Below are 23,721 nucleotides of genomic sequence, written 5' to 3' on the forward strand. Positions count from 1 at the left end.
TATAGCGCGGCGGTGTCGACTGTCGAGGCCTCGAGGGCACCAGCTGCTGCTGCAACTTGCCCGCCCGCATATTTAGCACGACAGTGGTTGTACGGCGTGATCGAATGACCGAATCGTGTATAATAATAGTATATAGTTAAACACTTAAACCCACTATATATTATAGACGTACATCTAGACTAATTACTCTACACCAGTCCTTCTCCAGTTCTCCATTTAGATCGTCATCCAATTTAGATTTAATATCCACAATAATATATCAACCAGCATATTAGATCTACTACAATTTGTTCTATTACTTTATTACATAAATTATGTGTTTATTGTATACATAATATATGTATTATAGCAATAGCATTATAGCGATAGCCTAAAGATACATACCTAGCCAAACATTTCTGTTATATAAGATATAATAACTATTATATATTGCTGTATAGATAGGTCCTAAGCCGTAGTACTAATAATCATGAACTCATGCTAATAATATCTGGAGGTATTGATAAATTATGACACTATCAAATATAATGGTCTATGTCAGTATAGACTATAAATAATTTTATAATATGAGTCTATGTAGTATTGTAGTGTATACACTGCAACTGCAGTAATGTATATACTTGCATAGTTGCATATATCATATGGTATGATTGCTATGTATATTATACGTATAAAAACACCTTACAATTAATGAATTATACCTGGCATTAGTGGCATTGCGCCAATTAAAGTTTTAAATCCGCCAAATACCAATATAAAATAAGCTAGGTATAGCATTTCTAACATAAGAATTCTGGACTTCTGGTACCAATCAAATATTCGTAATATACGTTGTATGCAAATAATCATTATTTTTTTAATCATTTTAAGATATTAAAATTAAATTATCTACTATCCAAAATTCTTAAGTATTGCATATCATACAACGATACAACAACCAATTTTAATTCTAATAATTTAATATGTATTTCAGTATTTCAATCTGAGAGACAGCACGGAAGCTATACAATATACAATTAAGTATTAACCAATCACCAATGCAAAAAGTGCAAAGCAGCAGAGTGACTATATTCACATAAAAATGGTATGAAAGCAGTGCATGCGAATATACGACAATAAGACAGGTGTTAAAAATTATGTAGGTACTTATTAAATTTAAAAATAAAATTATTATATTTTCTAATAATATAAATCTTAAGTATAAATATATTTATATATTATATATATATATATATTATTATCTATATTAGTATAAAAAGTATAATAATAAAATAAAATTTGTAAAATTAATTATAAATGATTTTTTAGGAATAATATATAACATTTTTTTTTTTAATTTTGCTATATGGACATCCAAATGACGGAACAAGTTCCGTTTATGACGGTTTAAGTATCCATTTCACAATATATAAATATATAATCCATATTGTGTAATTACGTGAAGTGGAGAACTCGTGGATCAATTTCGTGAAATGGATGCATACGTAATATAATATGTTGTCCATCATTTCATGAAACGTACAATAACGCGATATGGATGCGACATATATATTTAATAATAATTAATAATTTATAACTAATTTTTTTAATTTTTAACGCAACTTCTACCATAAGAAATCAAATACATTTTTAGTATATTACCTACTTTTGAGATAAACATATGCTAAATTATGTACCTACCTAAAAATGTATAATTATTACTTCTTTATATTTAATTTTTTTATTTCTCAATAGTGCGATGAAAAAATGAACGAGAAAAAATGTGATAATTTTCGTTTATCAAGTTTGGTAACAACAATTATTAACATTACGTCCTTATGTGTGTACCATATAAATTTGCTCGTAAACGACGAGCTTGATGTGAATGGTAGGTACCTATATAGATTTAAGACAATTGAGCTTGGGAATCTAGGTAGTAGTGTACACAGGCCAAATTGTATTTAAACTATTTAACACAGTTTCGACCATTTTATAACATTCAATATAACTATGATTATTTTATTGAGTAATAATAGTAATATTATGAATGACTACTTAGATTATGCTCGTGAACTTTTGATTTATTTTATCAAACAATTTGAATTAATTTATGTAAAAAACCTCATAATAGATACATACTCCTTATTCATTATGTAGACGAATTTGACCTTATAATAAAGTTGCCCAAATAATTTATTCTAAAGATATACATTTAAAAAAAGAACACTTAAAAGAACCACTAACGGATGATTTAATAAAGTTGAAAATTTATCTAATACCTAATGGCAAATACAACTACCATTTGTGTGAAAGATTAAGATATATGAAAAAAATGATGCTGCTTAAAACATTAGATAAAATAAAAGTACCTATAGGACAGTAGGACCTAGCTATTTATACAATAAATATTATTGCATAATTTTATCAATAATTAAAAATAAGTTTAATGTTTATATACATTAACCTTATAAACCGGAAAAAAAAATATTTATCAATAAAATATATTTAATGTATATAATAAATACCTACCTAACATTTCAATTTAATTTAATATTTTTTATTATAATTGCATCTTGTTGGAGCGATGACGAGGAATATTTTGGCAATGTTATTTCATAATAATTTATTGGCATAATTCTCATAATGGGTAATTGAAATTAAAATAATTTTTTTTTTCAGTATTAAACTCTTGTGCTATTTTATTTGGTAAGGATTAAAATATATATTAATAAGTTAAAGAAGTAGTGATCAACTTTTTTTTACCAAGTCATAAAAAAATTCTTGGTGGGCCAAGAACTTAAATACTTTTAATAATATGCATGAATTTAATCGAAGAACGACATGGAGATAGATGTTTATTTATTATGGGAAACCGAAGTTTGCTTTTATTGATTTTTATAATTGAAAATACTTGCTCACAAATATAAGTTGAACAGAATATACACAACAGATCTTGGCTACAAACTGCCGAACGTTTGGAAAATCTTCTTTGGTAGATTTGAATAAAACTCAATAAGATTTTGTGAGCTTGAATAATGTTGAAATTGTGTTTTCAAATAAGTATTTTATTGAAAATTATTGATTTCTGATTGTAAATACTCGTAAGTTTCAATATTTTCTCTATCTATGTTAAAACAATAAAATTTTAAAATCGCGTATGTATGAGTTTATGAGTTTAATGCCAATGCTCCACTGTTTTGGAAATACACCGCAATACACTACTATCTTATTTTTTTTTAAGTGGCACAACATTCAAAATGGAAAAATCAATTAGAGATAATTTATTTTGAAAAGATTTTATTTTACCAAAGATGAAAATACTAACGAGTTTTTATTTTATACTCTAGTGGGCCGGTTAATAATAAATGATCGCGAGCCGTATAGTTAGTCATCACTGAGAAAATTACATATTATTATATAATACAATATTAATTATTATTGTATGTTTTTAGCTACCTACTGTTAGAAATTTCAAGAATTATAAAAATTGTACTGACATTGACATAATAAAACCACTGAAGCCATACCTATTTGGCTAATGCAATTACTCGTGGAAAACAGAAAGGAATAAATAAATGATATATTAATATGTATATATGTTTTTTACAACTATGTATTATATTATATAAATATTAAATTATATAATTAATATTTATAAAATAATGCAGTACCTAACAGAAATTTAAATAATCACACTTTATATGAATATATCTACGAAAAATATTGTATTTGTATTCGTTGACTAGTCGTAGTAAGTTTATAATACAGTGGTTCTTAATCTTTTTCGAATGACAGAACACTTAACATTTTATAAGGTTTTTGCGGAACACAGCCGTAAAATACAACAGTAATTATTTACATTTTTTAATTTTCTAATATTTTTCTTACTGCTTTTAAAATTTTGACAGAACACTTATACCAAGTCCAAGGAACACGGGTTAAGAACCACTGATATAATATAATAATACCTATTACCTAAATGCTTAGCTTTCCAGCTTCTATTTTCATTTAAAAGGACCCGAGGACGCCATACCCACATGTGTTGTCTCTGTCTCATTAATAACGTATACATCATAACAAATTTTCGTTCAACAAAACACATTTTGTGATGTTAGCTTTAATATTAGAGTTATTATTATAGAAAATTAGAAAATTACATAATATGCGTTATGCTTTTATTGATATTATAATTTTAAAGTGAATTGTGAATATTTTACATAGCTATAATCCTATAACTAACTTTAAAATGATAATATCAATAAAAGCATAAATCATTTTCTAGATTATATTCTTACATTAAAATTTGATAATAGGTAAACTTACTCTAATATTAAAGCTAACATAACAAAATGTGTTCTGCTGAACGAAAATTTATTATGATGTACATTTAGTAGTTAGTACATTACCTGTACTGGCTATACTAATATAGTTATATTATTAATCATGTGAATTAAGGGGATTGGAAGCGGTGATTTTCAGTCTTTGTCTAACACACATCTAACATATAGGATTATAGACGTGTTCTATTTCTAACGTACCGATTGATAGAATGAAGCGATAAAAATTCTAAAAACGATTTGAATTTGGCGTCAAGTCTTCTTGAGATTGACTCTCCATTTTTGATTTTTTGATTTCAAATTCTCCAAAAATTGAAATATGTCAATTTTTTAATTATTATATTTTAATATAATATTTTTAGGATGTGTATCCAGAATTCTTATCGCTTCATTATATTATTAATTGGTACGTTGGAAATAAAACACGCGTATAATCCTATGTTGCGTAGTGTGTGTTAGACAAAGACGAAAAATCACCGCTTCCAATCACATGATTAATAATATAAATATAGGTACAATAATAAAAGTATAGCCAGTATAAGTAATAAATATTTTAAATATAAAACTAAAACCTATAATTATACAGAATATTTCATAACATATTTAACAAAATATTCGTAAGATATTATAAAAATATACACAATATATTTTTTAAATGATAAATTAATGTGTAGTATTAATAAATAAATACCAACACCTTAAAATTAAAATAATAATTAAATTCAAAAATTTTAAATGCTAATATAATAAGTATAAAAAGCTATAAATTAATCTAAATATTTTGAAAATTTAATTAAGTATAGTAAATTACAATTGAAGTACCTAACTGTGAAATAATGAAATATTTCTACAATTAATACCTTAAATTTTTGAGTTACAATAAAAACATTTAAATTGTGAGAAATCGTTAATTAACGCGTGAATAATATCCAATTTAAATTTTATATTTTACCTAACCTTTTTATTAGTTTTTATTTAAATTTTTAAATACAAATTATATGGGAAACTGCGATCATTTTTTTTTTTATTTTATATATTCATCATGTAAGAAAAACTAATACGGAATTTTGTACCTAAATTCAATTTTTAAATTCGAGGTATGGATATTAAAAATTGTATGCATTATATTACTTACTAAATAAATTGTAAATGTTAGTAATTTTGATACATTTTCCAAATATTTTGCTCTTTTTGATCCTCTAATTGGCATAAGAAATTTTCAATTTTATTTTATAAAAATGTCAATAAAAAATTGTTCACTCTAGGTATCAAAATATTTAAAATTTGATTACAATATTCCACATAAGTTTTTCTTACATCTGTATACAAATATGAAAAATACATAGGCACAATTTTTTTTAAAGATATACATTTGAAGCTTGAAGCTTTATTTTGTAAACAAAATTTGTTAAAATCGCAAAAAATTACAAACTATTTTGTTGTTAAAAATTTATAAAAACTTTTAATTTTATATTTAAGGTTTGAAAATTTAATACAAGATTTGTCAAAAGTATTTCATAATAGAACCATAAGATCTAAAAAATATACAAAGATAATAATTTTTATAATCATTTTAATTTAAATTGTAACATAATAATGTATTTTAACTGCAACGAATAACGATGTTAATTATTTTGTTATAAATCAAAAACATTCGTGGGGACTTAAAACTTGTACGTATATCACATTATTATGCATTTTACTATTCGCAATGTTATTATTTTATTTTTGAACTATTTATTTACACTTGAAAATATGTTTTTCATATTATAGATGTTTGAAATTTTCATCAAACGTTATATTATCATTTTCTATTCATTATCATCATATTGTAATTTTTAAATATTTTGATTCTTATTTCTTTATTGAACTATTTATAGGTACACATGAAATTATTAAATTCAAATTTAACACATCCGTTACAATGTCTGACAACTATATTATACAATAAAGTATCCACTTGCCCACTTTTTTTCATTACTGAAGTATTAGACACAATGGTCAGCATTCTATGTCATAGGTACGAAAAAACTTACCGCAATATTACAACCAAATTACTTACCAATAATCGGCAGTCTCGAACGCAAGGGGGGGGGGGTTATATGATAGTTATGAACATTTTTTCAACCAACGCATATCAGAATAAGTAACCAATAGAATTAGCGATTGTGATACCTAAAAAACAACTAATAACTTGTATAAGTTATATAGTAGCTAGTAGGTTATATAGACATATATATTTTAAGCAGTACCTACCTGCTATAGCTAAATTTTTGTATCGTGGTATAATATATTATTATAATATGAGTAGGTAGTATTTTTATTGAACAAATATTTATATACTATTATGTAAATGTAAATTAATTAGTATTGAAGTTCACAATAAAATTCATAATAAAAAAAATTTGTTTTTATACTTATTAATAATTGTATGAATTATTGTGTTCGTGAATAGAAAAAAATACGTAAATCTTATTACCTATAATTATATTTAATTCATATCTCACACAGCTGACCTAATTATATGAATACATTTTGCAATAAATATATTTATTAAAATCATAATGTTATACTGATATTACGTCTTATGTATAATATACCTAAACATAATATTATTATTATATTTTATTAAAATATGTTAAGGACAAGTACCTACGATTTAGGTCATTGTAAAAAAAATGTCGGTTAATATATGCCAAGAAAATATTGGTAATATCTTAACAAGTTGTCTAGGGTTCAGAAGTAAAAACACATATTTAAATTTAAATTATAACATACACATTTTATAAGTATAGCTAATAGCTAGCTAACGTAGTAACGTATATATATAGTACCTACCCATCAAACTTCAGTTCACCTTGTCACCTCGACCTATATATACGACTGACGAAGTGTATATTATAATAGCAGCAAACTGCAATTATTTATGAAAACATGTTAAAATAACTTAAACATAGATTGTGCACTAATCATTTATAACATAATAATAATATTAGAATATTATTATTGATAATTCAATAGTTTCAAAATTTTACATTGGTATAGGTATATAATAATAATAAATAATAACTAAAAGACTTAAAAGGTTGTAGATATGCCTACGCAATAATTTAATAATCAAATAGTAAATATTATCTATCTAATAAAAATTAACATGACACGCAATTATTATTAATATTTTATTGTTATTATATAAAAAAAAGGGTTTCGTCTATATTTAGATAGTTACCTAGGTAATTGTGATAAATATAAATGGCGTAAAATAAAGTCTGATTATTTAAAAGATAAAATCAACTAATGATTAATTTTCAAATTTTATAGGACAGACTTTTTTTTTAATAATTAGATTGTTCCAAAATAGAGTCCAACTAGTTTGAAAAAAATGTTATGAAGTTATCTAAAGTAAACGCATCTAATTAAAATGCATTATGCATTACAATATTTTATTAAAAAAAAAAAATCATGAATAACTATTATTAGTTATGTTAAAAATTATATTTTAAACAGTACATACCTAATGGCTAATTTATATTTTTTACATCATAAAATTATATTTTATGAGTTTTTGTTTTGTTCTTAAGTGTTAATAAAGGTTATGATTTATGAATGAACAAGAAGTATACTGTTCTTAACTTCTAACCATTGCTCATTTATTTATAAATGTACATCCAATTTTTGCAAATTCTAATTATAGCAAAATGTTGAAAATTCGTATTAAAATAATGATATGCTTTAAGTTTGTAGTGTTGCATCATTCGCATTTTCGCAACATTTTACATATGAAGTTTGAAAATCTCTAAAGTATGGGAATTTGTTTTTGAATAATTTAAGAAGGTTAACTCCATGACAAAATAGATAGGTATGAATTCAGTGCCGGATTAGCCTACAAGCAAATTAAGCACTGCTTAAGGCCCTTGAAAAAATTTGGCCCGTATTTTTTTTTATTTGAAAAATTTAAAATCTGTATGTTTGCACACTAAGTCGATGGTCAGACTAGACCATCAGCTCAATATTTTACCAAATTATTAATCCGTTTATTGGGGACAAAATTCGGCCGATGTAATTGCAGGTCATACTACACCCGGATTTTCATTGAATTCGCCAACATTATGCATTTATGCCGTTTATACATTTATTTCTATATATATAGAAATAACGCTTATACTTAAGTGAGAAATAATTTTAAGTTATTATCAAAAATTTCAATGTACATGGAAATCGAAGAAATATAAGAAGGAATGAACAATTTGTTAAAAAGATTTCTCAGACGATTTTACAAATGAGTTTAAACAATTTTTAAGTTTTTCATCAGAGTCTTTATTATTAATTACTATACGAACGAAAATAAAAAATTAAGAATACAAATATTTTACTTAATATTTATAAGATGATAGTTGATTTAAATGTGACTGAGAGTTTTCCAAATGTTGAAAGATTATTACACTTATATCAATTATATCTTTCTCTTATGTATACCAACTGTACTGGTGAAAGATCTTTTTCCCGATTAAAATTGTTAAAAATCGTTTTACGATCTTCACTATTACAAAATAGTCTGCAGAATCTTGGAATTTTGAGCATCGAGAATGAATTTGTAAAATCTCTAGACTTGTATGAAGTCATTCGAACTTTTTCAAATAAAAAATTCAGAAAATAATAATTATGTATAGATAAAAAAGAGAGACAAGTGAACAGAGTGCAACGATGACACTCAATATGACAGTGACTAATTTTATAATAAATATACATATTATCTCATACCGTATGATGATAATAATCGTATTTAGCAATATTCCGCGCACCACGCCTACTGTAGTTCGCCCAATCTCATAATCTATTTTGTCATAGTTAACTTATAATTTTTTAAGTTCTGCATTCAAATAATCACATACTTTAATACCATATTAAACGAATATAAATAACTACACAAATTATAATATTTTACCTATTACGACATATTAATGTAATATGTACCCTACAGTAGGTGGATAATTATAACAATAACACTTTTATTTTTAGAATGAAGCCAATATAATTATTTTTAATATTAACCTTTGCGTTGAAATTAGTTTGATTGTATATTCATATTTTCTTAATCACTGTTAATTTTTCATGCTGCTTGTTTAATTTTTAAAATGTTCACAACTTAGAAAATATATAAGTATGGTAGATGTTGACTGGATTTCTGGAACTAAACCTGGCTGAAATAAGTGCTATATCTAATAATTGATATAACAAAATAATTCACTATATTGATACTTTTAATTTATGGATGTAATTAATTAATATTTAAGTAATTCTTATCTCTTATGTTGTACCAGCGACCAGTATCAGTAAATTTTAGTCTTTAGACAGTTAGTATATGTTTTACTGAAAAAAAAACCTTGAGAAATTATAAATTAATAATTATACTGATTATAGATCTTATAAATAATTATTTTTGATGTGAACTTATTTTGTAATCAAATAAAAATATAATAATATGATACTGTAAAAGTAGAGTATAACAAATAACAATGTTCTATATTTTAATGCCAATTAAATATATACTGCAGGAGGCAGGATATAGGTATATTAATGTATACTAATTTATATTAATTTGATTAAAAATTAATTTCCAGAAGACAACGCTGATTTAATACAGCTAATGTTCAGTGTTCATACATTTTAGTTAATTTTATCTGAAGATAACAATCTAAATAATGGAGAAAAATATTTGTTTCAATTATATTTTTTACTAATGTTTATACTAATTTATAATTATTATAAAAAAATAAAACTATAGCCAAACACTTATAACCAGTCCATAATTTGAGTGCTTGCCGAGATTTTCTCTGTAGCTTCCAAACCCAATCTGGGTATCTAGTATTTACATTTCATTTTACATAGATTGTAGTTATGAATACTTTCAGAACCTAAATACCTATATTGTTTAAATTGTATAATGTGCAATAACATTGTGTATAAACACACTTCAAAATTACTCCAACCAAATTTTTGTCAAATATTTTTTGTTATCTATTGTAGAATTAGATAACAAATATAATCTCAATAATTAGCATTCTCACAATGAAAATGCATTTGAAAATAATTTGTATTTGTATTCAAAATTTCTAAACTTAATTATTTAGAACCATTTAATAATTAAAGAATTCTAATTAATGTGACTTGTATTGTAAAATAAATTAAATGTATATGGACAATATAAATTATAACTAGAATACGCATACATAAATATAAGATAATTTTTTTAATCCTATGTTTATTCTTAAACCATGCATTTATGTATGTTATACATTTATTTAATTTTAGAATTATTGTCTCTGATTAAATATCATGTTTATTGTTTACGTCATACGTTCAAAACTAGAACATTAATAATTGATTTGTAAATTATAATACATACCTAATAAAAACAATTAACATGATTTAATAGTATTTTTTCTACATATTTTGTAATTAAAACAAACCACATCAACATCATACACTGCATTTGTGAATTTTTCATTTTATTTAAGGCTAGAAATAAACAAATCTAAGGTAAAAAAAGAACACTTAATATTTAATGACTGTATTTAATAAAATACAAGATACAAAATAGTAAATACTGATAAAATATAAATCATATAAGATCACTTCGTGCAAACACATTTGTGGGAAGCGATTTTAAAAATGTATATATTTCAGTAAAAATGTATTAATATGTTAAATTAACAAAATCATAAAAATTAAATATATTAATATGTAATTTATCTAAATAAACATATTTTTTTAAATCATTTTCAATTAAATGGTTACTAATAAATTTGTATTAACATTTTAATAGTTATTGGTAACTATATATTGGTATAATAAGTAAACAACAATCATAAAATATAAGAAAAAGTTTGAGCTTGGGGTAATATTGCAGTAACTAGAATTTTTTTTTAACTAGATAGAGGTACAAGACGTTTTAGTTCATAAGTCATCATCAGTTAGGCATTTTATATAATCTATTTAATAATATTGCAATGCGGTAATATAATATAGTAGTATATTAGTATAATATTAAATAATTTATAATACTATTTACTAATAATTAGGGCTCAGATTTATATGTAAATACATATTTTTACTGTGATTTGATAAATTAATTTAGATGTGATAAATTTGTTTCAAATAATTTTTAATAAAATGAACTATATTTAATTTTACATATTTCTTAATGATTTAATTTTTTCCTAAATCTTTAGATAATTATTTATTTATTTTTAACTTAGTATGCAATTTTCTGTGTTTCCAAAAGTACGTAAACAAAATAATACCAATTATTGAACCCTAATCTATGATCAATACGAGTTCCAATAAACGATTGATTGGTATTTATTATTTCATTAATAGCCCGTTTGTGTTCGAAGTACTAACAATAAGACAGTATATGTATGTTAACGAAGGTATCACATGTGTATCTGATTATTCTTAGTATCATATTTAGACGTGTAATTTCGAGTGTTTGTATTTAAATCATGCCGAAAGTATTAGCATCCTAGTACGGAAAAGCTAAAAAATATCTTCAAGAATTTCCTAATGAACATTTTAAAAGCAATAATGAGATTTATACTGTGAGTGAAAAATCTGTTTCTATTAAACGTTTTTTAGTAATACAACATATTATAAGGACCGCCAAACACGAAGAAAGTAAAATAAGAAAACAAAAATTTAAACAACAGTGTTTTGCTTCTACTACTTTTACAGATAATAAAAATTCATTTAATTGCAGTTTTTGCTGTGCTTTTATACATAAGGATATTCTTATCTCCAAGTTGGAAAATAAATCTTTAAATGCTTTTTAAGATTTAATTAAATTTTTTTTATTTTATAAAAAGTGATTTTTTATTAAATGTACATTTATATATTTTGGTTTTTTTTATACATAAAAATCCGAGCCCTACTAATAATCTATATTATAGTGCAGTTTCAAATTTGTTGTGGTATACAATTTTTAGACCCAAATAGAAAGGGAATTGAAGTTAAAATACAAGCTAAAGCTCAAGTATATCTATGCTTTTTAGTACAAGTAAGTAATACAAATAGTAAAACAATTAATACAAGTAACACAGCTATATATTTTCTGTTTTAAAATCTATGTCAAATTAATTTGGATTTATTTTTTTGTATCTTCAGTTTGTTTTTATGGTATATTACTTTGGCAGATGACATAGTTTCGGATTCTGATTTTGATGCCTCTAGAAGATTTAAACAGATATGGGGTTCTGGCATCACTGGAGTGTCCTTGGGTTTTACTACAATAATTTATATTTATTTAATTAATAAATGTATATGATTATATATATAATATTAACCTGTTTTTAACTTCTCCAATTCAATTATTTTCTTTTTAAGTCCTATGATTTCTTGTCTCATTTTAAACATAGTAATAGCATTATTTTCTTCTTGAACTAGTTGGAATAACATATTAACTTTTGCTTGATAATATTTTTTTAATTCCATGAATTTTTTTTCAATTGACAAATGGAATTCTTGATAACTGTTATTTAAAGATACAATAGTATGCCTTTGTCTATCATTTATTGCCTAAAATTGTATTACATTTATAATTATTAAATTAAAAATACAAACTAGCAAACTGTATATGAAAATATATACATTTGTAGATACATAAGATACATATACTCACATCGAGTTTAGATATTAATTCATCATTTTCTCGCCCAGATTCTTTTAAATCCACAACTTTAATAAAATAATGTACCAACAATTTTTTAAGTTCATTTATATTTAATGTTGATAGACATTTCCAGAAAATTTTTGTTTCATTTGAATTCTGTAAATAAATAATATTTCTATGCATAATTATATATATTTAAAAAAAATACTTTGGTGATGCTATATTATTATAATGTTTTTATTACCGTTTGAATAAAATTTAATAAATTGATATTATTATTGTACATATTATTTTTTAATTCAATTAAATAATCTATTGAATTAATTGCTTCATCATTTTCTAAATATTTTCGAATATCTTCTTTGAACACATTATTTTCCTTTAAAATAAAAGTATCATCAGGAATACAATTATTTAAAAATAAATAATGATAAATAATAATGATATGTTAAGTTGAGTAGCTTTAAAACCAAATCATTATTAATATTTGAATTTTAATTAACGTTAATTTATTTTAATGTAGATATGACTTAACCATTTTTCATGTATATAAAATATATTAACTTAAAATAATATTAAATAAAAAGCATAGTAAAAACTACCTTTTGATGTTTAGGATTAAACATTCCTCTAGGACGTGAGCTTAAAATTTCATTTCTCATATTTTGTAAATCCAAAAATTCTTTTTTTAAATTATTATTTCCAATTAAATTTGATGATACATGGACTCTACTTTTTTCTATGCTTGATAACACCTAAAATTGCATAAAATCTATAGACAATTTTAAAATCAATTACATAAATATAAAATATAAATACTTACTCCCAAATTAGATAAATTATTTTTCAATTGATTAATTCTCTTTTCATTTTGTATTAATAGTAATGAAACATCTTGTTTATTTTTTATTTGGTTATTTAATTGGTCATTAAATATTTTTAAGCGATCATTAGAAGTTTTTAAAGCAATTTGATATTGTAGTAATCTAAAACAAAACATTAATTAGTATTTATTGAGAACAATTTACAATTTATATGTAAAAATACTTTTCTTCACTATCACTGGCAATTTTTATAATGTCATCCATTTTTTTAATTTTTTCTTCATATCGTAATAGTCTATTATTTGTTCGCTCCCCGTAATTCATATCTTTAATAGTTTCATTACTATAATTTGATTTTGTTATTTTATTTGACTTATTTAATTGACTTAAAATTTTAATATATTTTTTATTTATTCTATTGTACTCTTTTTGAACTTTTTCTTTAGCATTGCATCTGATTTCTGCATAGCTGGCAGTGTCGTTAATAAAATTTTTCTAAAATGATTTAAATTTTAGTAATTTACATAATTATGTATTATAAAAATTAATATTTTATAATATGAGAATAAAAATGATAACATAATTACTTTTATTAATATAATATCTTCTAAATGTTTAATGTTTTTTTTTAATCCATCCTCATTAATAGTAATTATACTCAATTCTTTTCTTTTTAAATTTACTTCTGTTGTTAAAGTTTTTAATTCTTCTCGCAATTTTGTAACATTATCTAAACTATTGTTACTATTAATACAATCTAGTAAAATTTGTTGGTTTGAATCAAATTCATAATCTAAAAATGATAAAAATTAATTAATTAAAATTCCAGTGGCATAAATAAAAGGGTTCAGAGAATACATTTATCCGGCCCGGAAAAAAATGTTTTTTTATTTTATAAAATTTTATCTTATAAATCAACGTAATTTTTGTATACACTTATAAAGAACATAAATTATATTTATAGAAATAAGCTTAGACATGAAATTTTTTTTTTGATTTTTTATTTCTTAGAGGGTTATGTTAAAAAAAAACTTTTATATATTTTAATAAAATTGTAAATTAAAATGTTGAAGACCTATGTTGTATCAACAACTATGTTAATAAAATATATTATTGTAAAATTGCAAACTATGTAACAATAGAAAATAGTAAATTTATATATTTACATTATAAAATTATAAAATTATAAATTGCAAACCAATATAGCAAAAGCCAATATTAATAATAAATACTTTATATTACTATAATACTATAATAGAAACTGAATAAAAGTTAGTAAAGAACTTTTGTTGTTGTTGTGTATGTTATGTAATAATTGTTATTGTACACAAGAAAACAATTATCTCAATTTAATAATACATTAATATAATATAATATAGTAATTAATAATTAATTTATATTTAGGGCTTTAAGGTTGGTATTTAATTTTATTTAAGAAAAAGTTAGTTAGGTACCTAATACATTTAATAAATATTATAATATTAGTTTAGGAGAAAGGACTAAATTTGATTTAAACATATGTCTATATGGCTATATTATGTAAATCTATTATCTAATTATCATAAAAACTAGTATACTATTATAAAATTATTAGTATTATTATTATTCAGTTAAAATAATTTGTATAAATTTATACATAAATGTAGCCAATATTGGTATATATATGAATTTAGCATTAAATAAAAAAGTAATCAATAATATTTTATTTTTTAATAGTCTATAAGGTACTACTGAATATTGTTATTAATGTGTTTTTAAATTTAGGACTTTTTTTTACTTAAGTTACATAACTAATATTTTAATGATATTTAGTTAAAATATTTTGAATAATACTTACTATCGACATTATGATTCAATTCGTCTGGTAACTGAGTGATACTTGTTCTAATAACATAGTCAAACCGAAAATTTATATACTTGTTATACGTGTTAAACACACTTATTAACTTTTGATCAAATTTTATTTCGCTTATAACACTATCGATGTCTACACCCATTTTTTTTACTCGACCAAATGGATTGCGAATTGGTAACGGTTTTAGGTTTTTGATGAGTAGGTCCGAGGTTGAATTCATTGTGAATTATCGTTCTGAATGTCTGATTCAATTTAAATACGTAATAAAAATTATAGTAGTAGCAGTAACCAGTAACAGTATTAACACAGACGTCATTAAGTATATTAATAAAATAGGTATTTTAAAATTATAAAAGTGTAAATAATAATATTATTAAGTAATATAATATCGTAAAATCATAAATGCTTATCACAGTGATTTCCCGTTATCGCTAGCAGCACTCAGAAACGTCCGTTATTCCGCTATTCGCAATGGTCCGCCTTCCGGTACCGTTCGTCGGCACTGCCGCGCAAATTATTGCGCATAATAACAGATAAAATGTTATAATGAATCGCGATGATCACAACTGTTGGGTCGAATAAAATTGTACTCCGCCGTCGACTGTGGAAAAGTCGATACGCGGTTACGTGCAACGACAATCGCGTTTTTTTTCTTACTACCGAACCCGCATAATACAATATAATATATAATTTATAGGTGTCTGCCGTCTGCCGTCTGCCGACTACCGCCTGCGGTTCGGGGATCACCCATGCAGTACACGTGCGGTTAGTCTAGACCAGGGGTGGCCAAACCTGTGCAGTCTGTGGGTGTTTAGTTTTTGTAATAAATAATATCTTCATCGTTACAAATTACAATAGTATATTACAATAGTAAAATAATCGCATAAATATTCCCTCGATCATTTAAAAAAAATATACTAAAAATATAGTAGCAGACCATTGTATTATTGGATGTGTTAAATATTTAAATTGTAAATCAATGATAAATCATTACACACGAAAAAACGATTTTGAGCGGAGATGGTTCGTCTCGTATTTTTTCTAAAGGTATTTTATTTTATATTTTTATTGCTCTTATAGTACCTAATACCGGTTGCCGGTTGGTATACTCTGTATATTAACATAGGTACATTTTTTATTTTTATAAATATATTTTAAGAGGACGTTATACCCGCATATGTTGTAGGTAGATACCAATATCGACAATATTAAAAATATAAACTGCTTAACTTTTGGTTGCATGTAATAATCAAATTCAAATACTATTATATGTAGTATTATTGCTTTTATCTTAATTATTTGATTTGTTGAATTTCACTTGTTACTCGTTAGCCTATACATCCAATCAGAGTTGGGCAAAATATTTTATAGATAATTATACGAATAAAAAATTACTCAAATAATTTTCAAACATGATTATTTAAATAAAAAATTGTTCGTATGATTTGTTTTATAATTATTTGAATAAGAATGTAATTGAATAACTTTAACATAATGCTATTATAAAATACAAATATATTCGAATTCTTTACTCTCAAGTTTCTTCTTAAGATAGTTCTATATTTGTTTCATTTATAGTATTTTCCTATTTATTTCAAATAAAAGAAGATTTACAATCATAAACTTAAAATACATTGCTATAACTATTGTTTTTTAATACGTACATTTTTAATTACCAAAATACCAACCATGTGTTAACTAAGATAAAATTACTGAAAATTATTCGAATAACTATGTGTTGAAAATTAGTCAAATAATTTTTTATTCGGATAATCATAATTTAAAATTATTCAAATAATATTGTTTTCGAATTATTAGAATAAAATATTATCTAAATAATCATCTAAATAGAATTATATTCGAATGATAACCAACTTTGCATTCGATATTGTTAATACATAAGATATCTATACTATAATCTACCGTATGGCTAACTGAACAGTTGTCATTTTTGTAAGTTTAGATCGACATTTTGTTGATTAATTAATAAGTCGATCTCGAAGAAAAAAATGCCGGAAATCGTAAAAGTCAACGAAAAAAGCACCAAAATAGATGTGGGTGAGGTTATTCATATTTCATATGTGCCCTTCAATAGGGCCTAAAATTAGAGTATTTTGTTACTGCACACCTAATTCCATCACACACCAAAATATTTTAAAATAATAAACATAGACCTAGTAGTGCACAATGCACATCAATACATCATGCTACATATATAACTTCGTTGCATAATTATTGTTGGTACTTATTAATAATTAGTCATAAATTAGGGCACGGATGTTATTGCATTTGCAACTTTTTTTTCTACTTTTTCAATATATTGCTAAGTACGTTTTAAATGCATGTGATATAAGTACGAACTAAAATCTATAAATTTTAAATGCAATGTTTTTCAATCTTTTCAATTTTTGGATTTTTATTGCAATTTTATTGAATTTACTCATTTATATACAACTATTTTAGTTATATAGTCAACACATCTATGTTATCTTATAAAATAAACATAATTTCAAGTTGGTAGGTTAAATACCTACTGTTAATAGTTAATACTGCTGTATTAATAAATATGACTATTTAACAATTATGCACTATATTGTTATAATTTGTTCTTCAGCTACTTCGAGTAGAATACTGAATTGTTTATATTTATATTTTTGGTAGAATTTTTGATAATATTACCAATAAATTTAAAATATTTATAACAAAACGCTGTTATTTGTTAGTGCAAATTTTGGTATTTTTTAGTGTAGTACTGCAATCAATTTTACTAATCTTTTAGTACTACAACATTCGTGCTCTACTAATTAATAATTTTCAATAATCAATATTGAATATTAATTAAATAAAAATTTAATAGGGAATTTTTTACTGCGCGCGATATTGACTTATACGTTATAAGTTAATAATTTATTAACATTATGTTTTATGTAGGTAGGTAGATACTTAAATTAAAGCGAAATTACATACGTTTGCTATACCTTCATACATTATTATTGACCTATACTAGTATGCTACACTACTCAATGTCTCAGTCTACTAATAATTACACCACAATAATTTATCGCTTTTCTTTGTATGAACTTGATTAGTTATCACGAGTATTATTTTATTAAAAAATGAATTGGCTACATATTACATAGGTATAAGCAAGACTAAAGATTTATATCATATACAGGCATACAGCGTTATTCTATAGTAGGACTAATTAGTTTCTACTTTAGTCCATGCCCTAAGAAAATATAATATAATGTTTATGATTTGAAAATAATATTAAATTACCATTATTATGTACAAATAATCTGAATTTTTATCCGTATTAGTATCATAAACTATACAGTTTAATCACAGAATATTCTGTGGTTTAATAATTCAGAAATTACTGTTAAATCTCGAAAATAAAACACTTTCTACCGGGAGCCGACCAAGACTCTTCAATACATTATATAATATACTATAGAACGATACTTCTCATTTATTTACGGAAGATTCAAGATTTACAAAATTATCTATTGAAGAGATATTTTTAATGACTGATATTGATTGCAAGTAGTTGAATATATTAAAACAAAAAGTTACCCACTCCGTATTTTTATTGTTAGTCATTAATTTAAGTTGATTTTAATTCCAAATTTTACAAACATTTTTTAGAACAGTCAGTAAGTATATTCTGTAGATTTCCTATTGTGGTGATTTGTTCTATTGCTTCATTTAAAATACTGGCCAATGCGTCAATTGGTTTTTGCATGATTGAAGACAACTAATAAAAAAAATAAAGATAAATACGTTGTCACAAACAACGATGCGAGTTAAAGTATTTACATGATTTAGTTGGTCGTTTTCAAAACAAGAATATGCCTCAATTTTAGATATTTGGTTTTGAAGTTTATCGATGGTATTTAAGTATTCCTCAGCTGGTGCTTTTAAAATACGACGTAAATCATTTAATTTTAACTTTGTTTCGGATTTTATCTTGCTTAACACAGATTTTTGTTGATACTTATATGTTTTTGTCTCATCACAGCAACGAAGTTTTTCTGCTAAAATCTTTTCCAATTTCACTTGTTTGATTCTATACACCAATGAAACATTATTATTTAGGTAATTTATATATTATTAGGTATAATATTATAATGTTAGGCGCACTAAAATTATTTCATTCATTTTTGTTTGGATTCGTTTAATTAATAGTTAATACGATTAATGTTATAAAAAAATCTTAAAAGAAATAACGAGTTTTAATTTCACGTGCGAAGTTAATACACGAAACGATATTTTATAATATTTATACAAGTAAACTAAAGATAATACAGTTATTATTTGTTTTGTATATACATACTTCAGATGTTTAGCTTTAGACTTTAATAATTGATTCGTATTATCGTTACAAGAATCATTGCTCTATAATATATAAACAACATGATAATAAACATTTAAAATTTAATTTAAATTAATAATATAAATGCCATTACAATATTTTTTAGTTTTTTACTGAGAATTTCAATATTTTTTTCAATTGAAGCGCTTAATTCTTTTTCAACAATCATTTGCTTTTGAACTGCTTGTAACGCAGCAGGTAAAAATTCTATTTGACTTAGCCGTTTTTTGAAATATTCCTATTACAAAATAAGGTTAGAATTTAGAATTTTTCTAAACAAAATAATTAAAAATTTGAAGAATTAAGCTGATATAATATTTTATATAATCGAAATCAACATTTATTAGTACAACTAACTTTAACCCGGTTGAATTCAGATTCGAATTCTGCCGTCAGCTTCGCCTTTTCTTTGTCCAGGTTATTAGATCGGACTATTTGATACTCTTTTTCTTGTAGTCCATTCATGTACTGAAAAACAATATTAAATTTACAAGACCTTATTAATTTGGTTATTTTATTTGAAACACGAACCGATTCATTTGTATCGTTTAACTCGTCAATTTGTTGTTGGGCTTCCGATTTCAAACCATCCAAGCGATCACTGACCGCTTTAAATTCGTTTCGCGCATTTTCCACATTACCCTGAGTGTTCTATAAATAATTTTTATGTTTTTATTAAAAATATCAATAGCTATTACGATAATTAAACTGTTTATTTAACCTACTAATTCTATCTGTTCTAATGTCATGACTGCATTATTAAATTCTTCTTGTGTTTTTGTTAACTGTGCATTATTGTCGTTCATTTCATCTGTTTTAATGTCTAATAGTACCCGGTACTTTGATATTTCTAGTACAATTTTGCTTTAAACAAATTAAAAAAAAAAGCAGTATATAAGTTCATTTTTAATATAGTTTATTATGAAATTATAGGTATGTAAATAAGGAAAAATTAAGTTAAACACAATTTACTCAAATGTGTCTTTCATTGTGTTATTTTGTTCGCAAAGTTCTTCACTTAACTTTTTATTTATATTATCTTCATTATTAGACTCCTAGAAAGAAACAAAATCACTTATAATTTTTAAATAGTAATATTTTAATTATAGCTATCTAACTAAATGTAAACATACAAAACAGTTAAATTTGGTTTTATTATTGTTTCCAGATAAATTTAGTTTACAACGGTCTTTTTTCAAGCCATTTAATACTGTTCTTAACTTCAAAATTTCTCTTGTCATTACATCCAGTTTAAATTCCTCAACAAAAAATAAATAAACCACAATATAATATATTTTAATAATAAAAGTTTGTGATATAAAAGTACCCTATAAAATGTATTTTATACCATTTCCTTTTTCCCGGGAAATATCATTTCACCAGTTTTTGTTCGATTAAAAGGTTTCTATAAAAAGTAAACATATAATAATGAAAATACATATGTATAATATTCTATTAGTGTCAAAAACTTTTTAACTAATTGTTAACATACTCTTTTTTGTAACAATTCTGTCATTGCCAACCCTTTTTGAATCTATAAATTACAAAAATGTCATTACCTATGTATAAGTAATTATATAGTTGAAGTTTTTAATCAACACATACGTCTTCATCCAATTGCAATTTGATTTTTGAATTCTGATGTTTTAATAATGATATTTGTAATCTTAGATCTTTTATAGTGTTTTCAATTGTTTCATTTCTTATGTCTTCTTTTATTTCATTCTTACATTTATCGCTCATTATAATTTTTTTAATAAATATTTTTTTATAGAATAAAATTAATTAATTTTTTTTAATAATAAATCATAATTGATAATAACAAATTATATAAATTACCATGGAAATTGTAAGTATATAGGTCTATTTGTCTTATTAGTTTAAAATTGTAATTATTTTTGGCCAACTAGGTAAATACTAAATTTACAATCATATAAATTTATCTTAGAAATTTTTATTAAAATCAATTGCTGTGCTTTATTATATAATTATTAGTGAAGAGGTTCAGTATTCTGACTTTTGGTATAAAAGTACCTACTTTTCTATAATATTGGTACAAAGATCTTCTCCTCATTTTTTGGGAGAATTATGTTTTAGATATTTAAAAGTTTAAATTATAGCAGATTTGCATATCATAAATCCTATGTTTCTTTAGTTAATTATTTTAGATTCTGAGCAAAGCGATGGGCGATGATGATGAATGTATTATAGTTTTAAAATTGGTTATGTCATTTTTTTCTGTTAAAGTATTATTTCATAATCTATTACAATATAATGATTAATGAACAATAAATTGGTGTGATACGATACACTACTGGACTACTGTATATAATAGATACCTATGAAAAAGAACAAAAATCACTTATTTTATTGAATTTCTACTGAAGAAACTTCAACTAGTTCAACTTGACTGCATATAAGTTTATTAATTTGTTAATTCTAAACTAGTGAGTACTTAAAAATATTGGAAAAGTACTTCAATGGGATTTTTATTTTATAGATGTCTGAAGTTCATATTATGATAAAATGTATGAATGTATAAACGTAAATTATTTTTTTAGTTTTAAATTTTAATATCTAAAGATTAAAAATTTAATATAAGAATTCTCATAAAGAGAGATTAATTTTACTTACAAAAATCTTAAAATCTGAATAATAATTAGGTATGTATAACTTTGTTATAGACATTTCAAATGTTAACAAAATTGTATATTTAAACAAAAATAATGATTTTAGTTATTTTGTAGTCACCCATTTAAAAACATTATTTGTAGGGAATAGAAATGTATTAACATTATATATTATTAAATACATCTACACAATGAACATTTTAGATTCATCTTAAAATATGCATAATATCACAAACTATGTATGCACACCGTTCTATGTTTGTTGTTTGGTTCTACCGTATACCTATTGACTTACAACTTATAAGTCAATAACATAATATAGTAATATATTAATATTATTATAATTAGATACTATTAACTATTAACTATATCATGTGATTTTTTTCTAGACAAAAATGAATTCAGTTTATTGTGTGTTGTTATGAAAAATTTATAACAATAATAATAGAAATTTAAATATTTTACAAAATATTCTTAGAAATATTAACCGATTGACAGTATCCGCTCAAAAACGTTTCTTATAGTTATTAAATGACAAGTGTTAAATAACATTAATGATAATGAATATTATAGATCACTATTTATCGTTGAATTTAAATACATCCATTACAATGACTAATCAATGACGTGGTACACATCACACTTATTACACGGTAGACCGAGTTCCCAAGTTTTATTCTTTACATCACAATGTTCCCCATTACTCATTAGTCATTAGTGTATAGATATGACAAACATATAGAATCATGACGTGATATCACTATTTAAGACAAAATGTTAATTATTGAAGGCAATTTTGGACATATTGAAATTAATCATAATTTTTTAGGTACAATTTCAGATGGTATTATTATACAATTATTAATTTAAGTACAAATGTATTATACAACGCAATATAAATATAGGAAGAACTAATATTAAATTATAATGATATGATTTCGGACTTACGTAGGTAAACAATTATATGTGATAGTACGAATCACGATGTAGATAAAATTTCGTGGCAAGTTTTTTGTGGTGATCGATACAAAATATACAGAATAAAACAAAATA

General features: G+C 23.8%; 2 protein-coding genes across 6 annotated transcripts; both read right to left on the reverse strand.

The window, feature by feature from the left end:
- Positions 1-10,877: 10,877 nt before the first annotated feature.
- Positions 10,878-16,396, reverse strand: LOC132927300 (interaptin-like). 3 transcript variants are annotated; one of them, XM_060991811.1, is made up of 10 exons: positions 16,077-16,396; positions 15,646-15,905; positions 14,396-14,601; positions 14,032-14,303; positions 13,808-13,970; positions 13,587-13,739; positions 13,229-13,363; positions 12,994-13,140; positions 12,659-12,890; positions 10,878-12,598 (listed from the first exon to the last, which is right to left on the reverse strand). In XM_060991811.1, exons 2-10 carry the CDS (start codon positions 15,881-15,883, stop codon positions 12,444-12,446), a joined length of 1,701 nt encoding a protein of 566 aa, XP_060847794.1. In that variant the 5' UTR covers positions 15,884-15,905; positions 16,077-16,396; the 3' UTR covers positions 10,878-12,443. The 3 variants fall into 3 exon arrangements, with proteins under 3 accessions (XP_060847794.1, XP_060847793.1, XP_060847795.1); XM_060991810.1 differs by having other exon boundaries at positions 15,646-16,396; XM_060991812.1 differs by lacking the exon at positions 13,229-13,363 and having other exon boundaries at positions 15,646-16,396.
- A 2,839-nt stretch (positions 16,397-19,235) lies between these two features.
- On the reverse strand, positions 19,236-23,713 carry LOC132927096 (interaptin-like). 3 transcript variants are annotated; one of them, XM_060991553.1, is made up of 12 exons: positions 23,617-23,713; positions 21,531-21,572; positions 21,387-21,443; positions 21,172-21,297; positions 21,011-21,093; positions 20,764-20,902; positions 20,570-20,689; positions 20,396-20,506; positions 20,133-20,276; positions 20,000-20,061; positions 19,483-19,732; positions 19,236-19,420 (listed from the first exon to the last, which is right to left on the reverse strand). In XM_060991553.1, exons 2-12 carry the CDS (start codon positions 21,552-21,554, stop codon positions 19,295-19,297), a joined length of 1,242 nt encoding a protein of 413 aa, XP_060847536.1. In that variant the 5' UTR covers positions 21,555-21,572; positions 23,617-23,713; the 3' UTR covers positions 19,236-19,294. The 3 variants fall into 3 exon arrangements, with proteins under 3 accessions (XP_060847536.1, XP_060847535.1, XP_060847537.1); XM_060991552.1 differs by lacking the exon at positions 23,617-23,713 and adding an exon at positions 21,644-21,838; XM_060991554.1 differs by lacking the exon at positions 23,617-23,713 and adding an exon at positions 21,644-21,662 and having other exon boundaries at positions 21,366-21,443.
- Between the last annotated feature and the right edge of the window lie 8 nt (positions 23,714-23,721).

This window comes from Rhopalosiphum padi, chromosome 3, assembly GCF_020882245.1.
Source record: "Rhopalosiphum padi isolate XX-2018 chromosome 3, ASM2088224v1, whole genome shotgun sequence".
NCBI lineage: Eukaryota > Metazoa > Arthropoda > Insecta > Hemiptera > Aphididae > Rhopalosiphum > Rhopalosiphum padi.